General features: G+C 52.6%; 2 protein-coding genes across 2 annotated transcripts in view; both read right to left on the bottom strand.

Moving 5' to 3' along the window:
* Positions 1-95: 95 nt before the first annotated feature.
* Positions 96-1,058, bottom strand: Sfn (stratifin). Its single transcript, XM_005394883.2, has one exon. It carries the CDS (start codon positions 877-879, stop codon positions 133-135), a length of 747 nt encoding a protein of 248 aa, XP_005394940.1. The 5' UTR covers positions 880-1,058; the 3' UTR covers positions 96-132.
* Positions 1,059-6,907: 5,849 nt separating this feature from the next.
* The window catches only part of Zdhhc18 (zinc finger, DHHC-type containing 18), a gene marked incomplete at its 5' end in the record, with an annotated part of 35,593 nt that continues 19,428 nt past the window's right edge, over positions 6,908-23,072 (bottom strand). Inside the window, 6 exon segments of the mRNA XM_013519585.1 lie at positions 6,908-8,792; positions 9,820-9,932; positions 11,485-11,587; positions 12,193-12,241; positions 12,357-12,494; positions 13,903-14,052. Of these exon segments, the coding sequence (XP_013375039.1) occupies positions 8,675-8,792; positions 9,820-9,932; positions 11,485-11,587; positions 12,193-12,241; positions 12,357-12,494; positions 13,903-14,052 (671 nt within the window).

Raw genomic sequence — 23,072 nt, 5'->3', positions numbered from 1 at the left:
CCAGCTCGTCCCGCAGCCCAGCCGCGGCCGCACGTACCCAGGTGGCTGTGGAAGGGCCGCGCCGCCAGCAGCGCCTGCACGCCGAACTTGAGCAGGCAGGCGGCGGCGGCGGCGGCGGCGGCGGCGGCAGGCTCAGCTCTGGGGCTCCTCGGGAGCCTCGCCGCCCTCGTCCCCGGCGCTGTCGGCTGTCCACAGCGACAGGTTGTCTCTCAGCAGCTGCATGATGAGGGTGCTGTCTTTGTAGGAGTCCTCGCTGAGCGTGTGCAGGTCGGCCATGGCCTCGTCAAAAGTGGTCTTGGCCAGCGAGATGGCCTCGTCGGGGCTGTTGGCGATCTCGTAGTGGAAGACGGAAAAGTTCAGCGCCAGGCCCAGGCGGATGGGGTTGGTGGGCGGCATCTCCTTCTTGCTGATGTCCATGGCCTCCTGGTAGGCTGCCCGGGCAGAGTCGATGATGCGCTTCTTGTCGTCCCCCGTGGCCACCTCGGCCAGGTAGCGGTAGTAGTCGCCCTTCATCTTCAGGTAGAAGACCCGGCACTCGGCCTCGCCGGCCTCCTTGATGAGGTGCGAGTCCAGGAGGCCCAGCACGGTGTCGCACACGCCCCGGAGCTCGGCCTCCACCTTCTCCCGGTACTCCCGCACCTCGGGGCCCTTCTCCTCCGAGCCCTCCTCCGTGCTTTTCTGCTCGATGCTGGACAGGACCCTCCAGGCGGCCCTCTGGCCGCCCACCACGTTCTTGTAGGCCACGGAGAGCAGGTTCCGCTCTTCGCAGGACAGGTCCTCGCCCTTCTCCACGGCGCCCTTCATGAAGGCTGCCATGTCCTCGTAGCGCTCAGCCTGCTCTGCCAGCTTGGCCTTCTGGATCAGACCGGCTCTTTCCATGGCTCTGGGGACAGACGTGGGCGGCGGGCTAACTGTCTGCCAGGGGACCGATGCCGGGTTGTGCGCCTCTGCTCCTCTCCGCGCGCCTTTTGGCTGGGTGGCCTGGCCCAGAGGAGGGTGGGGAGAGGCAGGGGCGGGCCTGGAGCCCACGGCCTGCCTCCTTCTCTGCCCTCGTCCCCACACCCTTTCCGGCGCTTCCTTAAAGGTAAAAGGGCGGGGATGTGGAGGTGAGTGAGTCACCGGGACGGTCGGCAGGAGCAGCCTGGGTGTGGGCCCCACCTTCCGGGCTCCGCGCTGCCCCCTGCCGTTCAGCGCTGCGTTGCACGGGTGCCCCTGGAAGCGGTCCCAGATCCTCCCAGACCCAGGAGGTGGGGTTCTTAACCCTGCCAGGTGTGTCTCCCTCCTGGTTCAGGTGAGATAACCCATGTGTAGGGAGGGCCGCAGTTCCCAAGCACTTTCTCAGCCATGATCTCACTTAATCGCTGTGATGTCTCTGGAGCCACACGGACCGGAGAGGTGGGAACACTGTCTCAGAGAGGGGTGCGACTGGCTCAAGATGACGCAGCTACCAGCTCCCTGAAACTCTTCCCTGCAGCCCACTTCCTTCGGCTTCTCTCCCCCTGAGGCCTCTGACCCGTGAGCTCCGCTCTGCGCAGCACGGTTCCGGCCCTTGCCTCTCAGGCTCCCTCGGACCCCCGGGATGCACAGGTGGCAGCTTTGAAGGTGCCACTTAATGAAGAGTTTAACAAGCGGCCTCTGACGCTGCAGCCCAACTTTTGTGATTAGTCACCCAGTAGGTTTGCCGGACACCTTCGCCATCACAGCACAATCTTCCCTTTCAAGTTGGTGGCCTGCTGCCACTTGTCTGAAGAGGTAGCCTGTGACTCTCCGCGCCAGGCCGCCTGCCCGCTGCGAGCTGCCTGCCCTGAATGTCAGCGGGGCTCCCAGAGGGTGGGGCCCCCGCTCCTTGGCCGACCCACTTTCCAGCCTGACTCAGACGCCCTGGGCCGCGGGCTGGAAAGCAGGACACCTGGGTGCTCAGTCCAGTTTGGTCCCCCAGGGGGGACGCTGGCAGCCCGGGGAGAGAGACGGCACTGAGGAAAAGGAGGCTGCGGGGACACGTAGCATTTCGTTTTATGGGGTGGCAGTTCCAGCTGAGTGATGTCTTCCCCAGCCTGCCTTCCGGAAGTTTCCCTGTCCCTTCTCTCTTGAAGTGGCCCCAACCCTGACCCCTGAGGGAGGCCTCAGAGGTGGACACCTCTCTTGCCACCATCTGTCTCTGCTTGGGGGGGCGGGGGGAGCTGTCTGCAGGTTTCATCAAGAGCATCACTAAGGGTGTGGGCGCCGTTCCTTGGAGGGTGGGTGCCTGCTTACCGGCCCCACCCCCAGCAAAAGCTCAGATGGGGTGCAGGGTGGGGCCCCTTTGGACTCCAGCCAGTCCAATCCTTGAGCCCGAGTCTCCCCTGGTTCCCGAGTGTGTGGGCACCCACTTCGCCCTCCTGGAGAGGGGTTTGGCCCAGCACTCAAAGGGCTAAAGATGCAAACTGCCTCTTTGCCACAAGGAAAGGTAGGAGCAATGCCAAGGTGTTTCCCAGGAAGAACAGGGATTTTAGGCCTGACACCCTGAGGCTTTGCTCAAATAGGAGCTTTCAAGTGGGACACAGTAGGAAGGACTTACACCAAATTACCAACTCATAAGGAGGATTTAAATTTTTTTAAAGATTTTTTTTGAGGCAGGGACTTGCTGGGTAGTCCAGGATGGCCTCAAACTTGTAGCCAATCCTCCTGCCTCAGCCTCCCGAGTGCTGGGATTACAGGCCTGTGCCACCATGCCCAGCTGAGGGGTAACTTTAGGTAGAGAGGCTCCAAGACTTTTTTCTCCTTTTTTTTAATGGTAGTGGGGAACTGGGGATGGAACCCAAGACTTTCACACTGAGCTACATCCCCAGCAGCCCCCATTTCTTAAAATTTTGAGACAAGGTCTCCATAACTTGCTAAATTACCCATGCTGTGTATGAACTTACGATCCTTATGCCTCAGGCTCCTGGACTGCTGGGATTATGGTGTGGGCCTCCATGTACTGACAGTTTTCTCTTTTATTTTTTTTGTTCTCTCCAAATTATTCATGGTGAATATGTTATTTTTCTATGACAGGCAGAATAGCCTGGTATTTTTGGAATCAGACTGCCCGAGTTCAGTTCTAGGCTGTTGTAGCCCTGGCCAGTGACCACCTCTGCAAGCCTCAGTCCCTGTATTTATAAAATGAGGTGTGTAAGGATTAAATAAGTGAATGGAAAGCACTTAGTAGAGCGGGTGGTAACGATTACTCTGTGAAAAAAAACAGCCAACTGTACTATTATAAAATATATAAAGAAATACTAACACAGGGCTGGGTTCTATGAAATGAAGTCAGGTCCCAAAGAAGGCTTTAGCCAAAGACCAGACCCTGCCCAGCTGGGTGTCCACAGAGGACAGAAGGGGCAGTGTGTCCTCTACAGACGCGGTCAGGTGGCTCAGTGCTGCCTCCCTCCTGTCAGTCCTGGAGATTCCTCTGGTCTCCGCAGGCCCCGGGCCCTCAAGGACTTTCCTCTGCAGGAGTCATCCAGCCCGAGCTTCCCCAAATCCTGGGGGGAAACCTGGAGGAAGCCGTCAGGGCTAGGAATTTTGGAGCTTCTTCTAAATTCAAGAAGGGGGGCATTCTCTTCCTATCCCTTCCGCCAGGGTCGTGGTAGGGCGCGGCTCACAGCACAGGTTCTAGGTCCTCTGCACACCTTGAATCCTTTTACCCTTCCCTGTCTGCTGAAGCTCCAGGTTGAATCTGGAAGCCAGGCTGCTTGACCCCCCCCTGCTGGCTCTGGCCTGTTGATCCTGACTCAGTTCCTGTCTGTTACCTCCCTTTGCCTCCCGGCCTCTATTTCTCAAGTCCAGGAGCACAGGCAGGCAGGAGGCAGCAGGCCCTGGCAGGGCTCAGCACTCCACATCAGCTGCTTGAGTCAGCAGGACAGCGGCTGAGGCTGCAGCCCAAGCGGGCTTTCCCCACCCTGCCTGCCCCTCTCTACTCTTCTGGAGCATCCATCCGAGCAGCAGCTCACAGGCCCTGAGTCCATACTCACCCAGTCCTCCCTTAGCTTGTAGCAGCAGGCTTTGAAGGACTACGGTGCAGAGAAATCAGTTGCCATCTATCCCTGCTCAGAACAGAACAGGGCAAGGCTCTCATTAATTCAGAAAGAGCTTCCTAAGAAATCCCTCCATCTCCACAATTCAAAGTGAAGAGGTAGGAGCCGGGCGTGGCGGCGCACACCTGTAATCCCAGCACTTGGGAGGCTGAGGCAGGAGGATCTCTGTGAGTTCGAGGCCAGCCTGGGCTACCAAGTGAGCTCAAGTCCAGCCTGAACTGCACAGTGAGACCCTGTCTCAAAAAGATAACAAAAAAACAAAGTGAAGAGGTAACTACAAGAAGCTCTAGCACCTTCCCATGGTTAGTTCTAAGAGGCCAGTTATGCAGCTGAGAGCTTTCTCTCCTAGTTGCCTTTGGGAAGGGATACTAGATTACTTTTAAGTGATTCAGCTGTTCTGAGTCTCTCCTCAAGGCACTGCTGTGCCGAGCAGCCCACATCTCCTAAACCAGTCCAGTCTAGGAGATAGTGGGGAATTTATGCAAAGAGAATGGAATGAGGTCAGGGTGTGGGACTGCATTCCAGCTCTGTTATAAGGCCTTGGGCAGGCCCCTTCCTGCCCCGGGGTTCGGCTTCCCTGGCAGATCCTGGAGGCCGCCCCTGTCGTCATCTCTGAGCCCCCTGCTGCAACTGGTCTCAAGACCTGGTTCTCCCAAGCTGTACTCGTTCCCGGCACAGCAGAAGGGGCAGAAATCAGGCTTTGCTGCTGTGCTGGCTCAGTGACCCTGGCCGGCTCCTGCACCTTCCTCAAGCTTCGGTTCCCTCACCTGTAAAGGGCCGACATCACCTTCCTCTTGGGGTAAGGTGAGACAGCGCACCGGCACCTGGCAAGCCCTTGCCCAGTGGCAGCAGTGATTGGTCCTTAGATCAGAGCGCAGCAGGCGCTGCAGCTGGCGAGAAGGTGCCACGAGACTGCGGCCCCGGGCTGGGCTCCGTTCAGGGGTGTGAGCCGCAGACCAGTTAACCGGCGGTCTCGGCCTGGGCTGGATGGAGCCCTTCAGAGTTCAGGTCAGCTAAGGCTTGACGGGTCTGGAATGGAGACGGGTGTTCTGAAGGGCCAGAGCCAGGCTGCTGGCCGCTGCCCCCAAGTCCTTCCTGGTTTCACGGTCGCAGTACTGACCCGCAGGAACAGAGCCGGGATCGAGGTAAGCCGTGATCAGCACGCCCAGATCAGCGTGCCCGCCGCAGGCCCAGTCAAAGCGACACCAGTCGAGGGTTTGGCAAGAAGGGAATCTTTATTCTGGTTATAAAAGGTACAGGACAGCAGACAAGCAGCCCCCAGCCCTGATCTCCCAGGGCCTGGCTGGGTTTCCTTTAGGCCCTCTGAGGAACACGGTGCCTGAACAGAGGATACAGGTCCCCCCTCACACCCTACCTACTGGGGGGAGGGCCGTGAGAACGATGTCAGGCTGGTTGTGCTTTGAACAGTCACCAAACTTGTTCAGCAGCGTCATCAACACCCCAGCCGGCTCCAGAAGAAACCTGCTCTGCTTGACTATGGCTATGCTAGATTTTGATGATGATGGGGTGGGGGCTCTCAGACGAGATTCTCAGTCTCCTCACGAATCTGGGGAAGGGGCAGGGAGGGAGGACGAGGAGTGTCAGCGTGGTATTACAGCACTGCGCTGGCGCTGGCTATGGCTTTCTGCACTCTGGCCGGCGTGCAGTGGAGGTGGGGGCCACGAGGCCAGCCCCTGCCCCCATGGGGGCCTAGAGCGCACGTGTAGGGCAGGCTGGGGGGCAGACCCTGTAGGCACAGATGGTGGCAGACGGGCCACAGGTTAGGCAGGTGGAGGTGCCGGGTGCCTGGCTCCCCCCAGGCCGCTCCTGGAGAGGCAGAGAGCAGCGGTCCTCAGGAGGCCCTTAAGCCCTCGCACACACTGGAGATCCCCGGCAGGACAGCAAAGGAGGAGAAGAGAGAGGGTTAGTGGGATGCAGGGGGACGTGGCTTGCAGGGGCGTGGGGTGGAGACAGGGGCTGCCACAGCACCTGCCTCTCCCCCAAAGAAGGGCATCAGGCAGCAAGGCAGGACAGAACGGGCAGGTGAGAGAAAACTTCGCAGGGACAGAAAGCCGGGACACAGGCGTGTTAGTGACCAAGGGCCCCTGCACACCAGGACACCCCCAGAACAGGCCCAGGCACCTCAGGACGGCCTCACCCTTCACCTCCTCTTCCAGTGGGACAGCCGCTCTGTGAGAAGCCATTTCCTCAGTCCAGCCCCGCCTGGGGGAGTCCTGGGAACCTGCCACCGCCAGCACACACACCACACCACACACCAGACAGATGGAGGGGCTCCATGGGCGGGCGAGGCATGCGATGACAATGGGACGGTGTGTGAGGGCAGCGGCAGCGCTGGCTGACGGGAGGGTACGGTCTTACCAGCTAACCCTCTGCAAAGAGGCCTGTTAGCTCCCCTCAGGCTGTGCAGGAGATGGCAAAATCCTGACAGGTGTCTTCCTGGGGGAGATACCAGAGAGGTGGGCCCGTGTTATGAGTTGTCTGGCTGGGCCCCGCGGCCCAGGCAGGGTGGGTGCTGGTCAGGGAGGCTCTGGCTGTCACGCTGGAAGCCACGTCTCAGACATTTGTTCGCTGAGCACTCCCTGGGACTGGGGGGAGGCAGCCAGGAAAGACTCGGGGGCCCCAAGCCCCTGTGGCAGGGGAGGTTGGAGGGGCTGAAGAGGGACAGGATGGCTCCGCCAGGTGCCCTCTGCTCTCTCCCTTCCGGAGACGGGGGCCTGCAGCCAGAGGGCCGAGCTGCCTGTCTTCCGTAACACCAGTTTGTCTCAGAGGACGGGGGTTGTCAAATGGGGTCTCAGCAAAGAAAAAGCAAACAGAAAACAAACCAAAGCAAATCAACTCTTAAAAACAAAAGTTTTATTACAAGCAGGAACAGAGAATACTGGCTTAAATAAAAGGCAGGAGGGAGCCCCTCCAGTCAGCTCCCGCCCTGCTTCCCAGGCCCTGCAGGACGGCTCCGGGCACTGAGGCGGGAGCAGAGCCCTTTCCCCTGGGGGGCCCAGTGGCCTCTGGAGCAAGGAAGGGTGAGACCCTCCACGTCCTATGTCCCTTTCCAAGGACTTCAGCCCACTGGAAGTTCCAAGGGCAGGTGGGAGGCTAAGTCTCTATTCAGCTAAGAAAGTGCAGCTCCCAGCTCCTTGCCAGACGCGGCCGACTTCACCTGCCTCTTGGCCTGCCCCGCTGCTTCCTTTGCTTTCGGTGAAGCCCCTCAGTTGGCAGAAACACTGTCCTTTAGACCCTGGCAATGGGTCCCATCAGAGCTCAGAGGAGGGGGCAAGCGTGGCTTGTAGGGTGGCAGCCGCTCCCCAGTGCCATCACCCCACCCAGCACTCCCGGCCTCAGCCTGTCTGGGCAGGTCCCGGCTGGGAGCCTAACCTGGGGACTGGCCGGCCGGGGGTGGGGTGGCAGAGTCCCCGATACCGGTTGTCTGAAGTCCATGGAGGAAGGAAAGATAAGAGGATGGGGGTGGTGGGCCCCAGCGGGAGCCCAAGGGTCCCGTGCTAATGCACGTATCCCCCGTCCCCTTGGCTCAGGCTGCTCCTGAACCTCAGCAGGGATGGCGGAAGGGGGCAGCCCAGGGGATGGGGGAGCCAGCCACATTCACACAGGGACATGTGAGCACGCGCGCGCGCGCACACACACACACACACACACACACAGCCAGAAGGTCTCTTGTGATAAACTGATTAAATCCAACTAGCCTCCTGATAACCCATCACCTGGCACTACACATACAGCAACATGGCTGACTTGTTCCTTTTAAAAAAGGCTATGTAAAAAAGAGGTCTAGAAAATTGTGCAAAATACCCAGCTTAATAAACCCGTTTCAAGTATTGCCAGCATGAGCATAACCTGCCTGCCCTCAGCTCTGACTTGGGAGAGAGGTGGGACAGGCCGGGATCCACGATGGAGCCCCCACGGGCAGCAGTGGGCGCGGCCCCCTGCCCACTGTGCTGCCCAGGACTCCGGGAGCAGAGGTTCTGGGTGCCTGGCTGGTCTGCCTTCCTCGGACACGGACTGTGCCCCGACCCCGCTCTGTCCTACTGGCCAGCTCCATACGAAGTCCTCAAACCCACCGGCAACCCAACAGAAGAAAGAACGATCACTATGAAGAGAAAGCAGAATCCCTCAAGTCAAAGCAGCCCCGAGGCTTCTCTCCCAGGCCCGTGGTTCAGAGCCGGTCGAGCAGTCCCGTGTCACCGACGCCCCTGGGTCAGCAAGGCCCAGACAGTGCCCCAGCTGGAGGCCGGGCATGCAGGTCACACCCTCACTCACACAGGGCTCACCCTGGCACAGGCAGACACTTGGCATGGTCCCCTTGGTGGCCTCCAGAGGCTCTGGCTGTCCCTTCTGCCACTGACTAGGGCCCAGAGGGACCTAGGACCCAAGGCTGTGGGAACCTGGGTGTGGGGAGCAGAGGGTACAGCCATGGAACCATTCAGGGAAAGCCACGCAGCGTGGGAAATAAATATGAAAAGACTCGAGTCTCTGGCAGCCTTGCCTCCCTCGGGTGGAACGGGGAGGGTCCCAGCAGGAGTGGAGGATGGCAGGTGAGTTCAGAGGGGCAGACAGGCCAGTGGGCGGTACGTGCTGAGCCGCATTCAGGGGTGGCCTCCTACCAGGCTGGCGTCTGGCTTCGCTCCACAGGCCGGCTCCTCACTTCTGATGGGCGAGGGCAACACGGCGTCGGACTGCACAAATCCCCTCCGGTCAATGAGACTTCCAAAACACAAGGATGGGGACACATGAGGGATGTGGCCAGTGCCTGAGCTCCAGGCCAGGGGCTAGATGGCAGAATCCAATTCCTGGCCAGGGAAAGACCCGGTCCCAGAAAGGCTGAGGAGAAGGGAGCTGCTCTCCACCTGTGGGCTCAGGGCCCTGCCTTCTGTAAGGGCTTGCTCTGACCTCTGGGCACTGGCTTTCGTCACAGAATTTTTTCAGTGACCTGCCTATCTGTCTATCTGCCAAGGAGCCAGGATGCAGGTGATAGGGAAAGCAAGGATGAGGGGCACTTGGAGACAGCGAGATTCCTGCGGCATCCCTTCAGGCAGGAGAGGTCGCTGGAATTCCAGGTGGGGCAGGACGCAACCACGCAGGGAGGTCCTATTCCCAAGTGCGCACAGCACTGTCACTCCCCTTCTGGAGCTCTGGCACCCCCTGGTGTTAGGATGGAGGCTGTTTCCTGGCAAGGCTGGGCTGTGGGTTCTAGAACTTGGATGCCTCACCCAGTGCCAGCGGGAGGGGCCCTGTGGCTCCCCTGTGAGCACGAAGTCACTATGGTTATCCCTGGGGAGTAAGCTCATACATGATATCTAATGCACTGTAACGTTTGCACACATTTTCTTCCTTTTTGGTACTAGGGATTAAATCCAGTGCATTTGCCTGAGCTACATTTCCAGCCCTTTTTTTTTGAGACAGGTTCTCGATAGATTGCTAAATTGCCCTGGTTAGGCTTGAACTCACAATCCTCTTGCCTCAGTCTCCAAGAGAGGTGGGTTTGCAGACACGGTAGTGCGTCACGATGGCTGGTACATTTTTCCTACAGTGAGCACACACGACTGACTAGCCGCCAACCAATTCCTCTACTTGACAAACGCTAAGTGCACTTAACAGGTGGTGGTGGAAAGGCAATGTCCACGGCACAGGGAAAGGTCTGCTGAGGCCCGAACCTCCTTGAAGGGAGCTGACTCACAGGGCCACCTCTCACCGCGACCCGCTGCCCTGAGCACCATCCCCACCGGCTTACCTGGGAGGTAAGGGGCCACACAGCACAGCGCAGCAGTTGGTGATGATACTTTTATGGCTGTAGGGATTGATAGAGGCCTCACCGCCCCTCTTGCTGGACCATGAGCCTTTGATCTGCAGGCAGGAAGGAGGCCTGGGTCAGCTACCTTTTTTTTTTTAAACAAAACAAAACAAAACAAAAAACCCACGGTGCTGGTGATTGAACCCAGGCCCTCATGCATGCTGGGCACGCACCCCACCACCGAGCAGCACTCCAGCCCGGCAGCTTCTTCATGCTTTGTTTCCTAGGAGGGAGAAGGATGCAGAAAGCTGGCCAACTCTGAAACCAGTTCTAGCTAGACTGTGGAAGGGGTGTGTCTTTGATCCAGGCCATTCAATAAAGATATGGGGGATTGATGGGTGAAAGGGGGTCCCCAACAGTGATTAGAGGCCCCAACCAGGAGAGAAGACAGTAAAACCAAAGAGAAGTTTCCAGAAGGAAGTTTGTTGGTAACCTCTCCCTCCTCTGGCTGACCACCACTGCGAGGGTGGTACTAGGGTCACGGGGCTGAGGCTGACTTGGCTGGGAACCCGGGCCCCAGCACACTGGTTCCATCCCCCTGGACAGCTCCTCTGCGTCTGTCCTCTTCTAGAAAATAAGGACAATAACACTAGTTCTGAGAGCACTGCAGGAGCATTAGGCGACAGCCACCCCTCTCTGGCTCTGTGAATACCGAAGGTACTGAGGGGTTAGCACTAAACAAGATCCACCTGACTGCGACCCAGAGTTTCTCTACTTACTGGGCCCTGATGCCTCTTTTCGCTCAAGCTCTGTAATGCCCTGTGCCACTGGCACCCAGGAAATCTCTGGTAGATGCTGGCTGCTGTCTTCTCTGCTCTCACCAATCAACCAGTACTTGCTACCCTGTCGTGCATGCTGAGTTCTGTTTCTGTTTGAAGGGCTGAGGTTACAGGATGTATTTTCTGCTGGACGATGGGTCCCTCTGATCACCATTGGATGGTAGGCCAGGGAATGTGCACTCCTGTTTGCTTTTTACTGTTTGGGCAGCGGGAGGTCAAGTCTGGCCCAGGACTGGGCACGGTGGGTGCTCAAGCAACATTTGGTGGTGGTGGCCTGCAGGGGAGTAAGTAGGGAGGCTCAGCGGAGCCCTACGGTGCTGTCCTGGCTGCACCCCGACAAAGGGTGCCGAGGGAGCCCCAGTCACAGCTCTGTTGCCTCCAGGTGCAGCATGGTGGAGCAGAAAGATCACGGCCATGACTCCTGGGTGCCAACCCTGGCTCTGCCCCTTCCCAACCACGGACCCTGAGGCGCGTCTCTGAGTCACCCAGTGGAGAAAACGCTTCCCTGTTCCTCTGCCCCAGGCTGGGCAGAAGGACCCAAGGAGATGACAGGACTGGAAGACGTCCATAGCAGTAATGCGCCGGCCAGCCCCGAGCGCTGCGGCAAGTGCTGCCCTACGGGGCTGTGAGGAAGGCAACCCGGAGCCGCGGGAGCCTGCACTGAGGGAAGCAGCACGCAGGGACCTCAGAGCAGCAGGTCTTCCGGCCGGGCCCTGTGCACTGGGAGATGGAGCCCTGTGCCCCCAGTCAGCTTCCCCCGCAGAACTGCAGGCGGTACTGCACCCGGCCACCCAGGCTCCCTCGGCCCAGCTCCAGCCATACTCACGTCTTCATTAGTTGTCAGGTTGGAGGCGACGAGGTAAGTGTGAAACCCTGAGAGGCCCAGGATGGACCAGATGGAGAAGAAGCATATCACCAACTCCAGCACAGTGGGCCGGTCAAGGACACACACGGAGGTGTGGGCCTGGGAGCTCACTAAGCTCAGCCTTTTTCTCTCCTTTTTTTTTGCTACGGGGACTCAAACTCAGGACCCTGCACTTGCCAGGCAGGTGCTGCACCACTGAGCGACATCCCTGGCCCTCATGCAGCCTTCCCTGGAGCTACTTCCCCAGGAAGGGACACAGTCTGGGACCTTCCTATGCCCAGTCATCACTTCTCAACGGGATTACGTTCTAGCACCCCCGGAGGAGTTAAGAATCCCCTAAAGAGCAAGACGAAATCGGGATATGGTGGCAGAGGGAACCGAGGATTCCAAACACAGGGCTTAGAACACGACATGGTCCAGGACGCACGGCATCTTAAGGAACGTGCTCTCTCCCGGGCCCTCAAATCAAGGCCAGTGCCTTCTAAGAGTTCTCAGACAGCCCAGGTCCAAGGTGCCCCAATTTAGAATCAGCTCCAGCCTGGGCACAAACAGAAGCAGCTGGTACACTGGACTCCAGAGGTCAGATACGGACTGCAGCATTCCCCTGGGGGGGCCCCAGTGAAGGGGTCTTGGTTCCCACACGGGCGTCACCCAGCTGGCAAAGGATATCTCGCTGGTGTCTCCTTTAGAGTAGACAGGAAGGTGCTTCCCTGAGAGCCTGGGGAGGAAGAGACAACAGAGCACACAGCTCAGAGGGGCAGTGACCACAGCCCTGTGACCTGGCCCAGCCTGCTGGCCAGTCCCTGCTGCCTCCCTCTACCGCCCCAACTCACGCAGCGTCAGGTGGGTGACCACGCAGGCGAAGATGAAGGCCGTGAGGAAGGACAGGGAGAGAATGAACGCATAGAAGAAGCGGTAGTTCCGTCTCCCCACGCAGTTGCCCACCCAGGGGCAGTGATGGTCGAAGCGTTCTGGAAGAGGGGAAGGGGCTGCAGGTTAGTGAGGTCTGGCCCGCAGCGCAGGGGTTCAGTGGCTCCACCCCACAGCTGCGGCTCGCCTCCCTCTCACTCTCTCCAGCCAGCTGACTCCAGGCCCCTGGCCACACCCTGCCCCTGCTCCCTCCTGGCCCAGTTCCCTCCCGCCTCACACGTTCTTCTCTGTCTCTTGCTGGGGAGCATTAACTCCTCCTTCCTGTCTCAGCTGCGAAGCCACTTCCTTAAAAAGTCCCCTCTGGCCCGGCAAGACGAGCCTCTCCTGGTATCTGCCCTCACTGCTTTTTTGCAGGGCATTGCCCATGTGGGTTTTGGGACTTATTCACAAAGGTTAGAGTGGATCCTGCTCCGCTGGACCGTAAGCTCCAGGAGCGGGGCTGGGGGCCCTCACACGGCGTTGATTTCCCAGCACCCTGTGCACAGACCAGCAAAAAGTACCTGTCTGACCTACTACTCCAGCCACACGCCAACAGCCAAAGACCTGTTCCTTGCTCTAAGATGGAACTGAGGCCGAGGGAGGGGCCAGGCCACTAGGTAACCGTGGCGAGCCGGCCTCAGAGGCCAAGGCAGAGGGCTGAGCTCACATCAGCTGTATGTCCCCAGGGGCAGAAAGTCCCCGTGGGAATGTGGGTCACAAGCCTGATGCACGCCTCATGCCAAGGCTAGCGCCCTCGCAGGAGGCAGGCGGGGCAGACGCTCAGGGATGAATGACACCCACTGAGTCATCCACTTCATCACTGCCTGCCGTCATGGGTGGCTCCCCACTACCCCTTGCTTGGGGCATGCTGAGCTGGCGAGATGAGGTCACTGTCCTGGGAACTGTGCACTGTCACCATGGCTCAGCTCCCCTGGGAGCGCCTGTCTTATGACATCCTCCCAGAGGAGCACCCTGGGTCCCCGTCAGAGCTGCGTGGCCTCTGGACAGCACTGCAGTGTGGGTCAGGAGCCAGCTTCCAGTCCCACTTATATCCTCTTCACCCCACTAGCTCTGGATTCTGGTCCCTCCCCAGTCCTGGGAACCAGATCAAAGTCTGCAGTCCTGGGTGGTAAACCATTCTCTCTCAGGCCCAGACACAGCTGGGATGTTACCGCTCCAGTCTCTCCTGGGGACTTGGACCTACTGAGGTCCAGGCTTACATGAGAGGAGCAGCTGAGGCTTCTGTGTCCCCCATGCACTTCAGAGCTGAGGGGGAAGGAGTCAGCCAATCCTGGGCTGAAGCCAAGACATCACTGTTCTCAAGGGCCCTTCCCAGGCAGGGCAAATCTGGGTGAACCAGACCTGCTGCCAGCCCTGGCTATTTCAGATACTGTTCACCTTGCCCTACGTGTGACCTCCTGTCCCCAGGACTGAGTGTCTCTCAGGGATCCCTGCAGGTCTCCCACTCACCCACACAGTTGTCACAGACGCTGCAGTGTGAGGTCCGGGGCGGCCGAAACATCTTGCAGGTGAAGCAGTACTTTAACTTCACCATCTGCCCGTTGATCATCACCTCCCTCGTCCTCGGGGGTGGCCGGTATGTGGAACTGCCAGTGTTGTCTGAGGGCGAGAAGAAAGAAAGGTGGGGGGAGCCCAAGGCAGCCCAGTGCAGAAGCCCCGGTCAGAAGACGACTCAGGGGAAGGGGTGCAAAGGTAGCCTGGCATGGTGGCACACACCTGTAATCCCAGCCCTCAGGAGGCTGAGGCAGGAGGAGTACTACAAGTTTAAGGCCAGCCTGAACTACATAGCGAGACTCGGTCTCAGTCCTGACCCTGCCAGGAGTAAGCACTGTCCTCCGACTAAGGTAGGGAGGACTCTAAAGAGCTACCAGGCACTGAGGTTTCCCATGTGTCAGGCACTGTGACACAAGTTTACACTGCTGCTCACACACCTGCTGGCCTTACTCACTGCTGAGAAGGGCCACCGGAGCCGGGCTTGGTGAGGCATACGTGCAGCTAAGCAAGCCTGCACCTAGGCTCTGGCTGACAGAAGGTCCCGGACATGAAGCAACAAAGTAAGCGGCCCCGTGAGGAAACAATCAGAGCTAGAACACAAGACACCGACCCCTCCAGCAGCCTTACTGCTACTCAAAGTAAACGTCACTTATGAAAAAAGAGGGGAGCCAGCTGGGTGGCACAAACCCGTAATCCCAGCTACCGAGAAGGCTCAGCAGGAGGATTACACGTTCAAGACCAACCTGAGCAATTTATGAGTTTGTGTCAAAATTTTTTTTAAAAAGGGGGTGCTAGGTATGTAACTTAGTGGTAGAGCCTTATTCATGTACTAGGTTTAATCCTCAGCACCACAGACAGACACACACACACACACACAAAGATGGTACTCCCCTTATTTCACTGGGTTAGAACCAAGGGGCTTCACATTGAGTCATCTTTTTTTTAGGAACTCACTATGTAGCCCAGGATGGCCTCAAACTCACAGGAATCCTCCTGCCTCAGCCTCCCGAGCGCTGGGATTACAGGCGTGCACCACCACACCTTGCTATCCTCAGTCCTTTTTTATTTTAAACAGGGTCTTAATACAATGCCAAATTGCCCAGCCTGGATGTGAATTTGCCACCATCCTGCCTCAGCCTTCCAGACTATTAGGATACCAGGCACACATCTCCATACCCAATGAGATGGTTCTAAATTAATTAGATTTAGAAGACTGATAGACTGATTTTTTGTTTTTTTTTGTTTTTTTGTTTTTTTGTTTTTTTTTGAGATAGGGCCTCACTTTGTAGTTCAGGATGGCCTGTAACTATGTAGTCCAGACTGGCTTCAAACTCATAGCGATCCTCTTGCCTCAGCCTCACAAGTGCTGGGATTACGGACTTGTGCCACCATGCCCAACTCAGATTTAGAAGATAAAAACAAGGGGCTGGGGATTTAGCTCAGCGGCACAGCGCCTGCCTGGCAAGCGCAAGGTCGTGAGTTCGATTCCTGGTACCGGAGAAAAAAACAAAACAAAACAATAACAACAAAAAAGAAGATAAAAACAAATGCAATACATGATCCTGAGCAAACAAACAAACCAATCAAACAGAGAAAACCCAGCAACAAAAGACATTTGGAGGACACTGGGGAACTCTGTGAATTAAAAATTAGGGAACTATTAATTTTCCTAGATATAATGCATTATGTAGGAGACTGTCCTTAGATTTTGAGGCTACACATTAAAATATTTATGGAGTAATGTATCTAAGATGTCTGTAATATACTATGAAATGATTTTTTTTTTTTTTCTTTTGAGACAGGGTCTTGCTTTGTAGTTCAGGCTGTCCTGGACTCACTACGGAGCCCAGGCTGGCCTCAAACTCATGGCAATCCTCCTGCCTCAGCCTCCCGAGTGCTGGGGTTACAGGCATGTCCCATCATGCTCAGCTTGTGAAATGGTTTAATATGAATAAACACATACATGACATAAATAAAATACACTGTTAAAAATTAGGCAATCTGGGTGAATGTAGAGGCATTTGCTGTATTAAAGTTCCTACCTTTCTGTATGTTTGAATTTGCAAGTGTGTGAGAGAGAAAGACAGAGAGAGAAAGAAAGACAGAGATTCTGGGAATTGAACCCAGTGCCTATGTATGGAGCTACATTATCAGCCCCTTTTATTTTTTGAAACAGTTTTGCTATGTTGCCAGGCTGGGCTTGAACTTATGATCCTCCTGCCTTAGCAAGTATGTGATACCACTTCCACAAATTCAAGGCCAGCCTGTGTAACTTGGTAAGACCTTGTCTCAAAAAATAAATAAATAAATAAAAAACTGGACGTGGCGGCACATGCCTGTAATCCCAGCACTTGGTGTTATAGGCAGTTAAATCAGGCAGAAATCAGCAGGCAGAGAGAGAGGGCTGGGCACTCAAGGGAGTCAGTGCAGAGGATGTGGATGCATCAGGACTGTGGCTAGACATGCATCTGAAGAAGATTAAAGTCACAGTGGCTAGATTTACACACTTCCCTAGGGGACACACAGAAGCTTGAGATTATTAGAATCATCCTTTTTCGATTTCTCATTATCTCAACAGGAGTGGGTCATCCTCCCTCACCTACTAAGACTAAAACTAAAGACAAAACTAAGACTACAGATTATCCAATAACGTTAATGGTGTCACTCATGTGCCCTTGCTACCCCTGGAACCGTATTACCGAAGCGACTATACTTGCCATCTTATTGGTTAATCATAATTCTGACCCATGGTGTACCTGCCTCATGATTTTGCTCTGCAGAGCTTCCTTTGAGAAGTGGGCTCACTGGCGACCCATTCAGGACCCCTCCTCCTCTCTCTCAGGAGCTACTCCTATGCCCATTCCTACTCCTCATTCCTTTTCTTCAATAAATTTCCCTACTTTTTTTTTTTTTTTTGTCCTTTTGAGACAGGGTCTCGCTATGCAGTTCAGGCTGTCCTTGAACTTAACAGTTATCCTCCTGGAAACATTTTTATCCAGTCCTTGTTCACTGATGGGACCCCAATAATTTGCACAGCCTTATGGGCAACATACTCTAATAAACACTGCCAAACATGTTACTGTGATATGTTCACACTGGTTATCACCAAAATGTTGCATTTTCCGTGGGTAAAACAATGTTTTATTAGAAGATGCTCTTGGCACAAAACTTCTCAATCCTGGTTTTACCTCTTAGAAGACCTATATACGCAGAGGAATGAATACACTTAGTACACTATGACATTAGCAATAATGAATGTCATAGCTACATGGAAACTGTTGTCTCTTTTTTTCTTGGTACTGGGAATCAAACCCATGACTTTAGGCTTGCCAGGCTAGCGCTTATGACACTGACCTATATCCCCGGGCCCCTTTGTCTCTTAATATAGTTTTGTGCCAGCCTGAACTGCACTTATGCCGCTGAGCTATATCACCGGCCCAAACTTGTCATCTTAAATTTTATTCCTTGTCTCTGTCAATTGCTTAGGCCTGCTGGGCATGGTGGTGTGTGCCTGTAATCTCAGTACTTGGAAAGCTAAGACAGGAGGATTGCTGTGAGTTCAAGGTCAGTCTGGGCTACATAGGAGTTCGAGACCAGCCTGAACTACATAGCAAGATCCTGTCTCAAAACACTAAAGCCTTGTCTCTTTTATGCATTGTCTTTTGTTAAAGTTATGATAAATTTTTAAAAATAAAATTATGATAAATTTATTCAATTTTGGGTACTGGGAATTGAGCTCAGGATGTCACATTTGCCAGACAGGCCCTGTGCCACTGAGCTAAACCTCCAACCCCATGATAAATTTAAATTGAGAACACGGGAAGGTTATTTTTTGGGTTTTTTTCGATTTTCAGTTTTTTTCCAGTACCAGGAATCGAACTCACGACCTTGCGCTTGCCAGGCAGGCACTGTGCCAGTAAGCTAAATCCTCAGCCCCTAGAACATGGGAAGGTTATGATGCTTCTTTAATGGGATATTTTATGCCTGTTTTGTGCATGTTACATTTGGACTTTTTTTTTTTTTGGACTTTTTGTTGAATTTACTGGTTTCTTTCTTGAATTATTAGACAACAGCCCCCTAGGGGAAACTAGTGTTAGAGTGCCCTCTGGTGGACTTTTATGTGAAATGCTGTAAAATAGGTCTTTTTATGAAATCTGGTCTATATTAAGCTCAGGCTTCTACCTACCCTTATAGAACTTTATATAATGGTCACTCTGCCAGCTAGTTAAATGCTTTTATAGTAGCTGCCGCTCTGAAAGCACAGAACAGGTTAACCTGGCACCCAACACTTTTGGTGAATCCCCATTGAAGCCACTGGCCAATGGAATGTTGACCAGACAGGCAGATGGATACCCGGGTGTGGAGGTGCACACCTACAATCCCAGCACTTGGGAGGCTGAGGCAGGAGGATTGCTGCAAGTTCAAGACCAGCATGGGCTACAAAGTGAGCTTAAAGGCCAGCATGAACTATGTTGTGAGACTCTCTCAAAAAGACCCGAGGGGGGGGAAAAAAAAAGATAGGCAGACAGATTCCTTTCCAGAGACAGATCTCTGGTTGTGTGGACCAATGGAAACTGAGAGGAAAACTGAAGGGTCATGGCCAGGGCTACTCTCTGGCAGATACCCAAAGGTCCCTCTGTGGAAGCTGAGTCCCAACGGCTCAGCTGGGTAACCAGCAGAATAAATCATCCCCACCTGCACTCCTCAGTGAGGTGAGAAGTAACTCTTTCAGTGATCTTCTGGTATCCTCTGTCCCACAGTGACCAGAGATGATGCTGTTAGAGCCCTTTCTGAAAGCCTCTATTGAGAGCTGAGCCATCAGTATGGACTTTTCTCTCTACTAGTAAGTTAGAAACTCCAGTTTTTCTCCAACTTCTGGGAGTTAACTTTAGAATCATCTTGCCATTAGACTGCTCCTCCCTCCAGAAATCAGGCTGAGGCAGCTTGCAACAACTATTTTGCCTTTCATGGAGAAAAACAGCTATCAGAAGAACGTTTTATATTTGTGCCTTGGATATGCTAACTAAGTAAGAAAGAGACTTTAGCTTTTCTCTTCCTTCATGTGCATGTAGAAGACTACAGTTGTGCTTTTACTAACATGTGAATTGTGGTTGGTAGGCAAGGGGCATAAGTTTAACCTGTGAGCTTCAGAGACGTAGAAATTTTTCAACTTTAAAAAGTGTAGTCTTGTGTTACTGCTCAGAAAGGTTAACTAGATGATAAGGTAGATAACAGGAATGTCTTGGAGACTTCTTTGCCCTAGGGTCCAGGGCAGGATTTTTCTCTGAGCCATTTTTACCTAATTCCATCTCTAAGGTGACCTCTTTCACAGGATGAAAGTGCTGCCATTTGATCTATTTGTCTCACTCTCAAAGAATTAGAAAACAGTGGTTTAGATCTCTTGAGCTTGGTTTTGCTAGCAATGCTTCCTTCTTTAAACATGACTGTTACAGCTGGAATCAACTGTAGCTTATGCTTTTAGAAACATTTGCTAAGATTACGAGTATGAGTTTCTGGGGAGGACAGGGTCATGAGCCGGTAAAAGGCAGCTAGTCTGACCTGGCCTATCTTCTGGTTCCTCTCAACAGCTGCCACCTTCTCTGGAATGGGTAACCTCAGGGGACACCTTGGGGATAAGAAATCCAATAGAAATTAAAAGGGACGCCAATTTTTTTTTCCTCTTGCATTAATGGGAAATTCAGTATCAAAATCTCTTACTTCTTCAGAGTAAGGAATAAGCACTGAAGAATGTTGAACCCTCACATATTAAGAAAGAGCAGCTTGATAGTTTCCTGCATGTGCACATGGCCTGCTTATCCTCAGAGAAAAAAATGGAATGCAGAAGGAGGTACTGGTTACGATGCTATTTCACAAATAGATCTGTACTGTAAGAGGGGAAAAATGGTCTGAATTGCCTTATGTTCATACTTTCTTTGCATTAAAAAATAATCCTTGTGTTCCAAATGTAAATGTAAGCCAGGGGAAGACCATACACCTAGTGTTTAAGGTCTCCACTGTCACTGAGCTGAGGCTGCTCTTCCTCAACCTTTGGAACCTGAGGATGAGATTTCCCAGGCAACTTCAATCAATGGCTCCCCTACCATTACCGAGTCTGAGGCTTCCCCTACTTGCCCTTCAGGTCCTGAGGGTGGAGCTTCTAGGCCAGCCACAATGAAAGCCTCCACGAAAACGTATCCATTCTTAGTTGATTTTGTTCAAGCTCCTCAAGGACAACATCCCTTACAGGAAGTAAATGGGGATTTGAAGCTACCCACATTCATATGTCCTTTTTTCTGTGACCTAAAAACAGATCAAGCAAGATCTAGGCAAGTTTTCAGATGATCCTGAAAAGTTCACTAAGGTTTTTAAAGGACTTACCCAGGCCTATGAACCAGGCTGGAAAAATGCTACACTTAAATCGAACACTGACTTCTATTGAGAGACAATGGGTACAGACTCAGATTTTCTGAAGTGTATTACAGATACCCAGGGATACATATTTTCAGAGTGGGTTTAAATAGAGCCTAGCCAGTAATGCTGCAGAGAGAAATTACCTAGGTGACTAGATAGAGAACCTAACAGGTCACAAAGCCCGCTTTGTCCTAGGGCTGAGATTTCTTCTGGACTATTACCTGGAGGTGATAGATCTCTTTTGCAGGCTGGGATTTTAGAACTTTTTGATTCAGAGTCATTTTTAGAAAATAAGCCCTAAATAATAATTTGAAGCACTTTCACTTTCTCCCTTACTCTCTAAAAGTTAAAAAGCAGCCATTCAGGTTCTTTGATTACTGATTTAATTTTCTGCTTGGCAGTGCAGCTGGAGTCAGTCGTAGTATTTATCTGTGGAGGCATGTTTTGCTGAGGACTAGAGGCCCACTCTGGGAAGGCTCCTGATCTTCATTATCTTTCTACGCCTGAGGGGATTAGTGTTTAGTTCTTGTGCCATGGAATCACTCTTCCGTCCCTTCTCCACTGCTCTGCCCCTGAGAAGTAGTGCAGTTTGCAACAGTGTTTGGTCCCCGATAATTCTCCCCTCCGTGGGTGCTGAATTTCAGGACCAAGTTTCCAGAACGGTGAGTTTTCCTTCCCCGGAGCCCTTCTGGAGTGAAACTGACCTTCACTTATGTCTGGGTCATATTTAAAAAAACAAAAACAAAAACAACTGGTCTAGACTTAATCCTGAAACTCTGAAAGAATAAATTTAAAGTTTTAGTCCAAGTTTATCGGCCTTTCAGTCTTTAGGCAGAACTGGAGATTAACTCCTCTTCATTCTCCCTTCAATGAGGCTGACTGGTTTTTTGGGGGGCGTTGTTTTATTTTTTACATTTCTTTGTCTTTTTGGGGGAACAAGGTTTCACTACGCAGTTCAGGTTGGCCTTGAACTCACTTTGTAGCCCAGGCTGGCCTTGAACCCTCCTGAGTGCTGGGATTATAAGCATGCACCAGCACACCCAGTTGATTTTTATAGCACAGGTAAGTTCCCTGAGGGAACCTTATGAGTTTAATATGTGTGGCTATCAAAACAGCAGTTTTGGCTATCAGCTGTGACTATCAAACAACTATGGCTATCACAGCAACAATGAGAAACCTGCATAGCTAGGCATGCCAATCAGATAAACCGTGAGCCTAGGGCCTGTCTTAAATCTGTCCTTGCTTTCACAGGTGTAGAATATTTTTATTCCTTCTGATTCTTATTACAAAAGATCTCTGTTAATTGACCTACAAAAAGTTCTGATGAGTCTATTTATAGTTACAAACTTAAACACTGTAAAAGGTTTATTGTAATTCAACTTGGCCATACACATCGGAGTACACGCTGGTCTATTAACAATTGTTTTATATGTGCCTGTCTCTCCGTACAATTTGTGACTACTTACAATACTTATAGCTGTTTGAGCTCAACAATTTTTTTTCTACTTTTTGACTTTTTTTGATTTTTAAAAATATCTGTCTATAGCTTAAATTATAGATAAATGTCATTGGAGTTAAGGACATGCTTCCATCCAGGCTGCCAGCTGATCAAAATGATGTCAAGGCAGGTTTTACAAATGCAGTGCATATTGTTGTCTGTGTACAATAACTTGAGAGTCTTTCACTGATCAAGAATAATGTGTTGTTATGATCTGGTTCTCATAGTTCATCTGAAAAATTTATTATTAAATAGGGACCCATTAGACTTAAGGAAACTGTGGCACAGGACTCCCCTTGGTGAATAAAGGAGCAGCTGCCTGGAAACATTTTTATCCAGTCCTTGTTCACTGATGGGACCCCAATAATTTGCACAGCCTTATGGGCAACATACTCTAATAAACACTGCCAAACATGTTACTGTGATATGTTCACACTGGTTATCACCAAAAGGTTGCATTTTCCGTGGGTAAAACAATGTTTTATTAGAAGATGCTCTTGGCACAAAACTTCTCAATCCTGGTTTTACCTCTTAGAAGACCTATATACGCAGAGGAATGAATACACTTAGTACACTATGACATTAGCAATAATGAATGTCATAGCTACATGGAAACTGTTGTCTCTTTTTTTCTTGGTACTGGGAATCAAACCCATGACTTTAGGCTTGCCAGGCTAGCGCTTATGACACTGACCTATATCCCCGGGCCCCTTTGTCTCTTAATATAGTTTTGTGCCAGCCTGAACTGCACTTATGCCGCTGAGCTATATCACCGGCCCAAACTTGTCATCTTAAATTTTATTCCTTGTCTCTGTCAATTGCTTAGGCCTGCTGGGCATGGTGGTGTGTGCCTGTAATCTCAGTACTTGGAAAGCTAAGACAGGAGGATTGCTGTGAGTTCAAGGTCAGTCTGGGCTACATAGGAGTTCGAGACCAGCCTGAACTACATAGCAAGATCCTGTCTCAAAACACTAAAGCCTTGTCTCTTTTATGCATTGTCTTTTGTTAAAGTTATGATAAATTTTTAAAAATAAAATTATGATAAATTTATTCAATTTTGGGTACTGGGAATTGAGCTCAGGATGTCACATTTGCCAGACAGGCCCTGTGCCACTGAGCTAAACCTCCAACCCCATGATAAATTTAAATTGAGAACACGGGAAGGTTATTTTTTGGGTTTTTTTCGATTTTCAGTTTTTTTCCAGTACCAGGAATC

The sequence above is a fragment of the Chinchilla lanigera genome, unplaced genomic scaffold (genome assembly GCF_000276665.1).
Source record: "Chinchilla lanigera isolate Chin_1 unplaced genomic scaffold, ChiLan1.0 scaffold00051, whole genome shotgun sequence".
Classification (NCBI taxonomy): Eukaryota; Metazoa; Chordata; class Mammalia; order Rodentia; family Chinchillidae; genus Chinchilla; species Chinchilla lanigera.
Note: the sequence above shows the minus strand (reverse complement) of the source record. Positions and strands in the feature narration are given on the sequence as shown.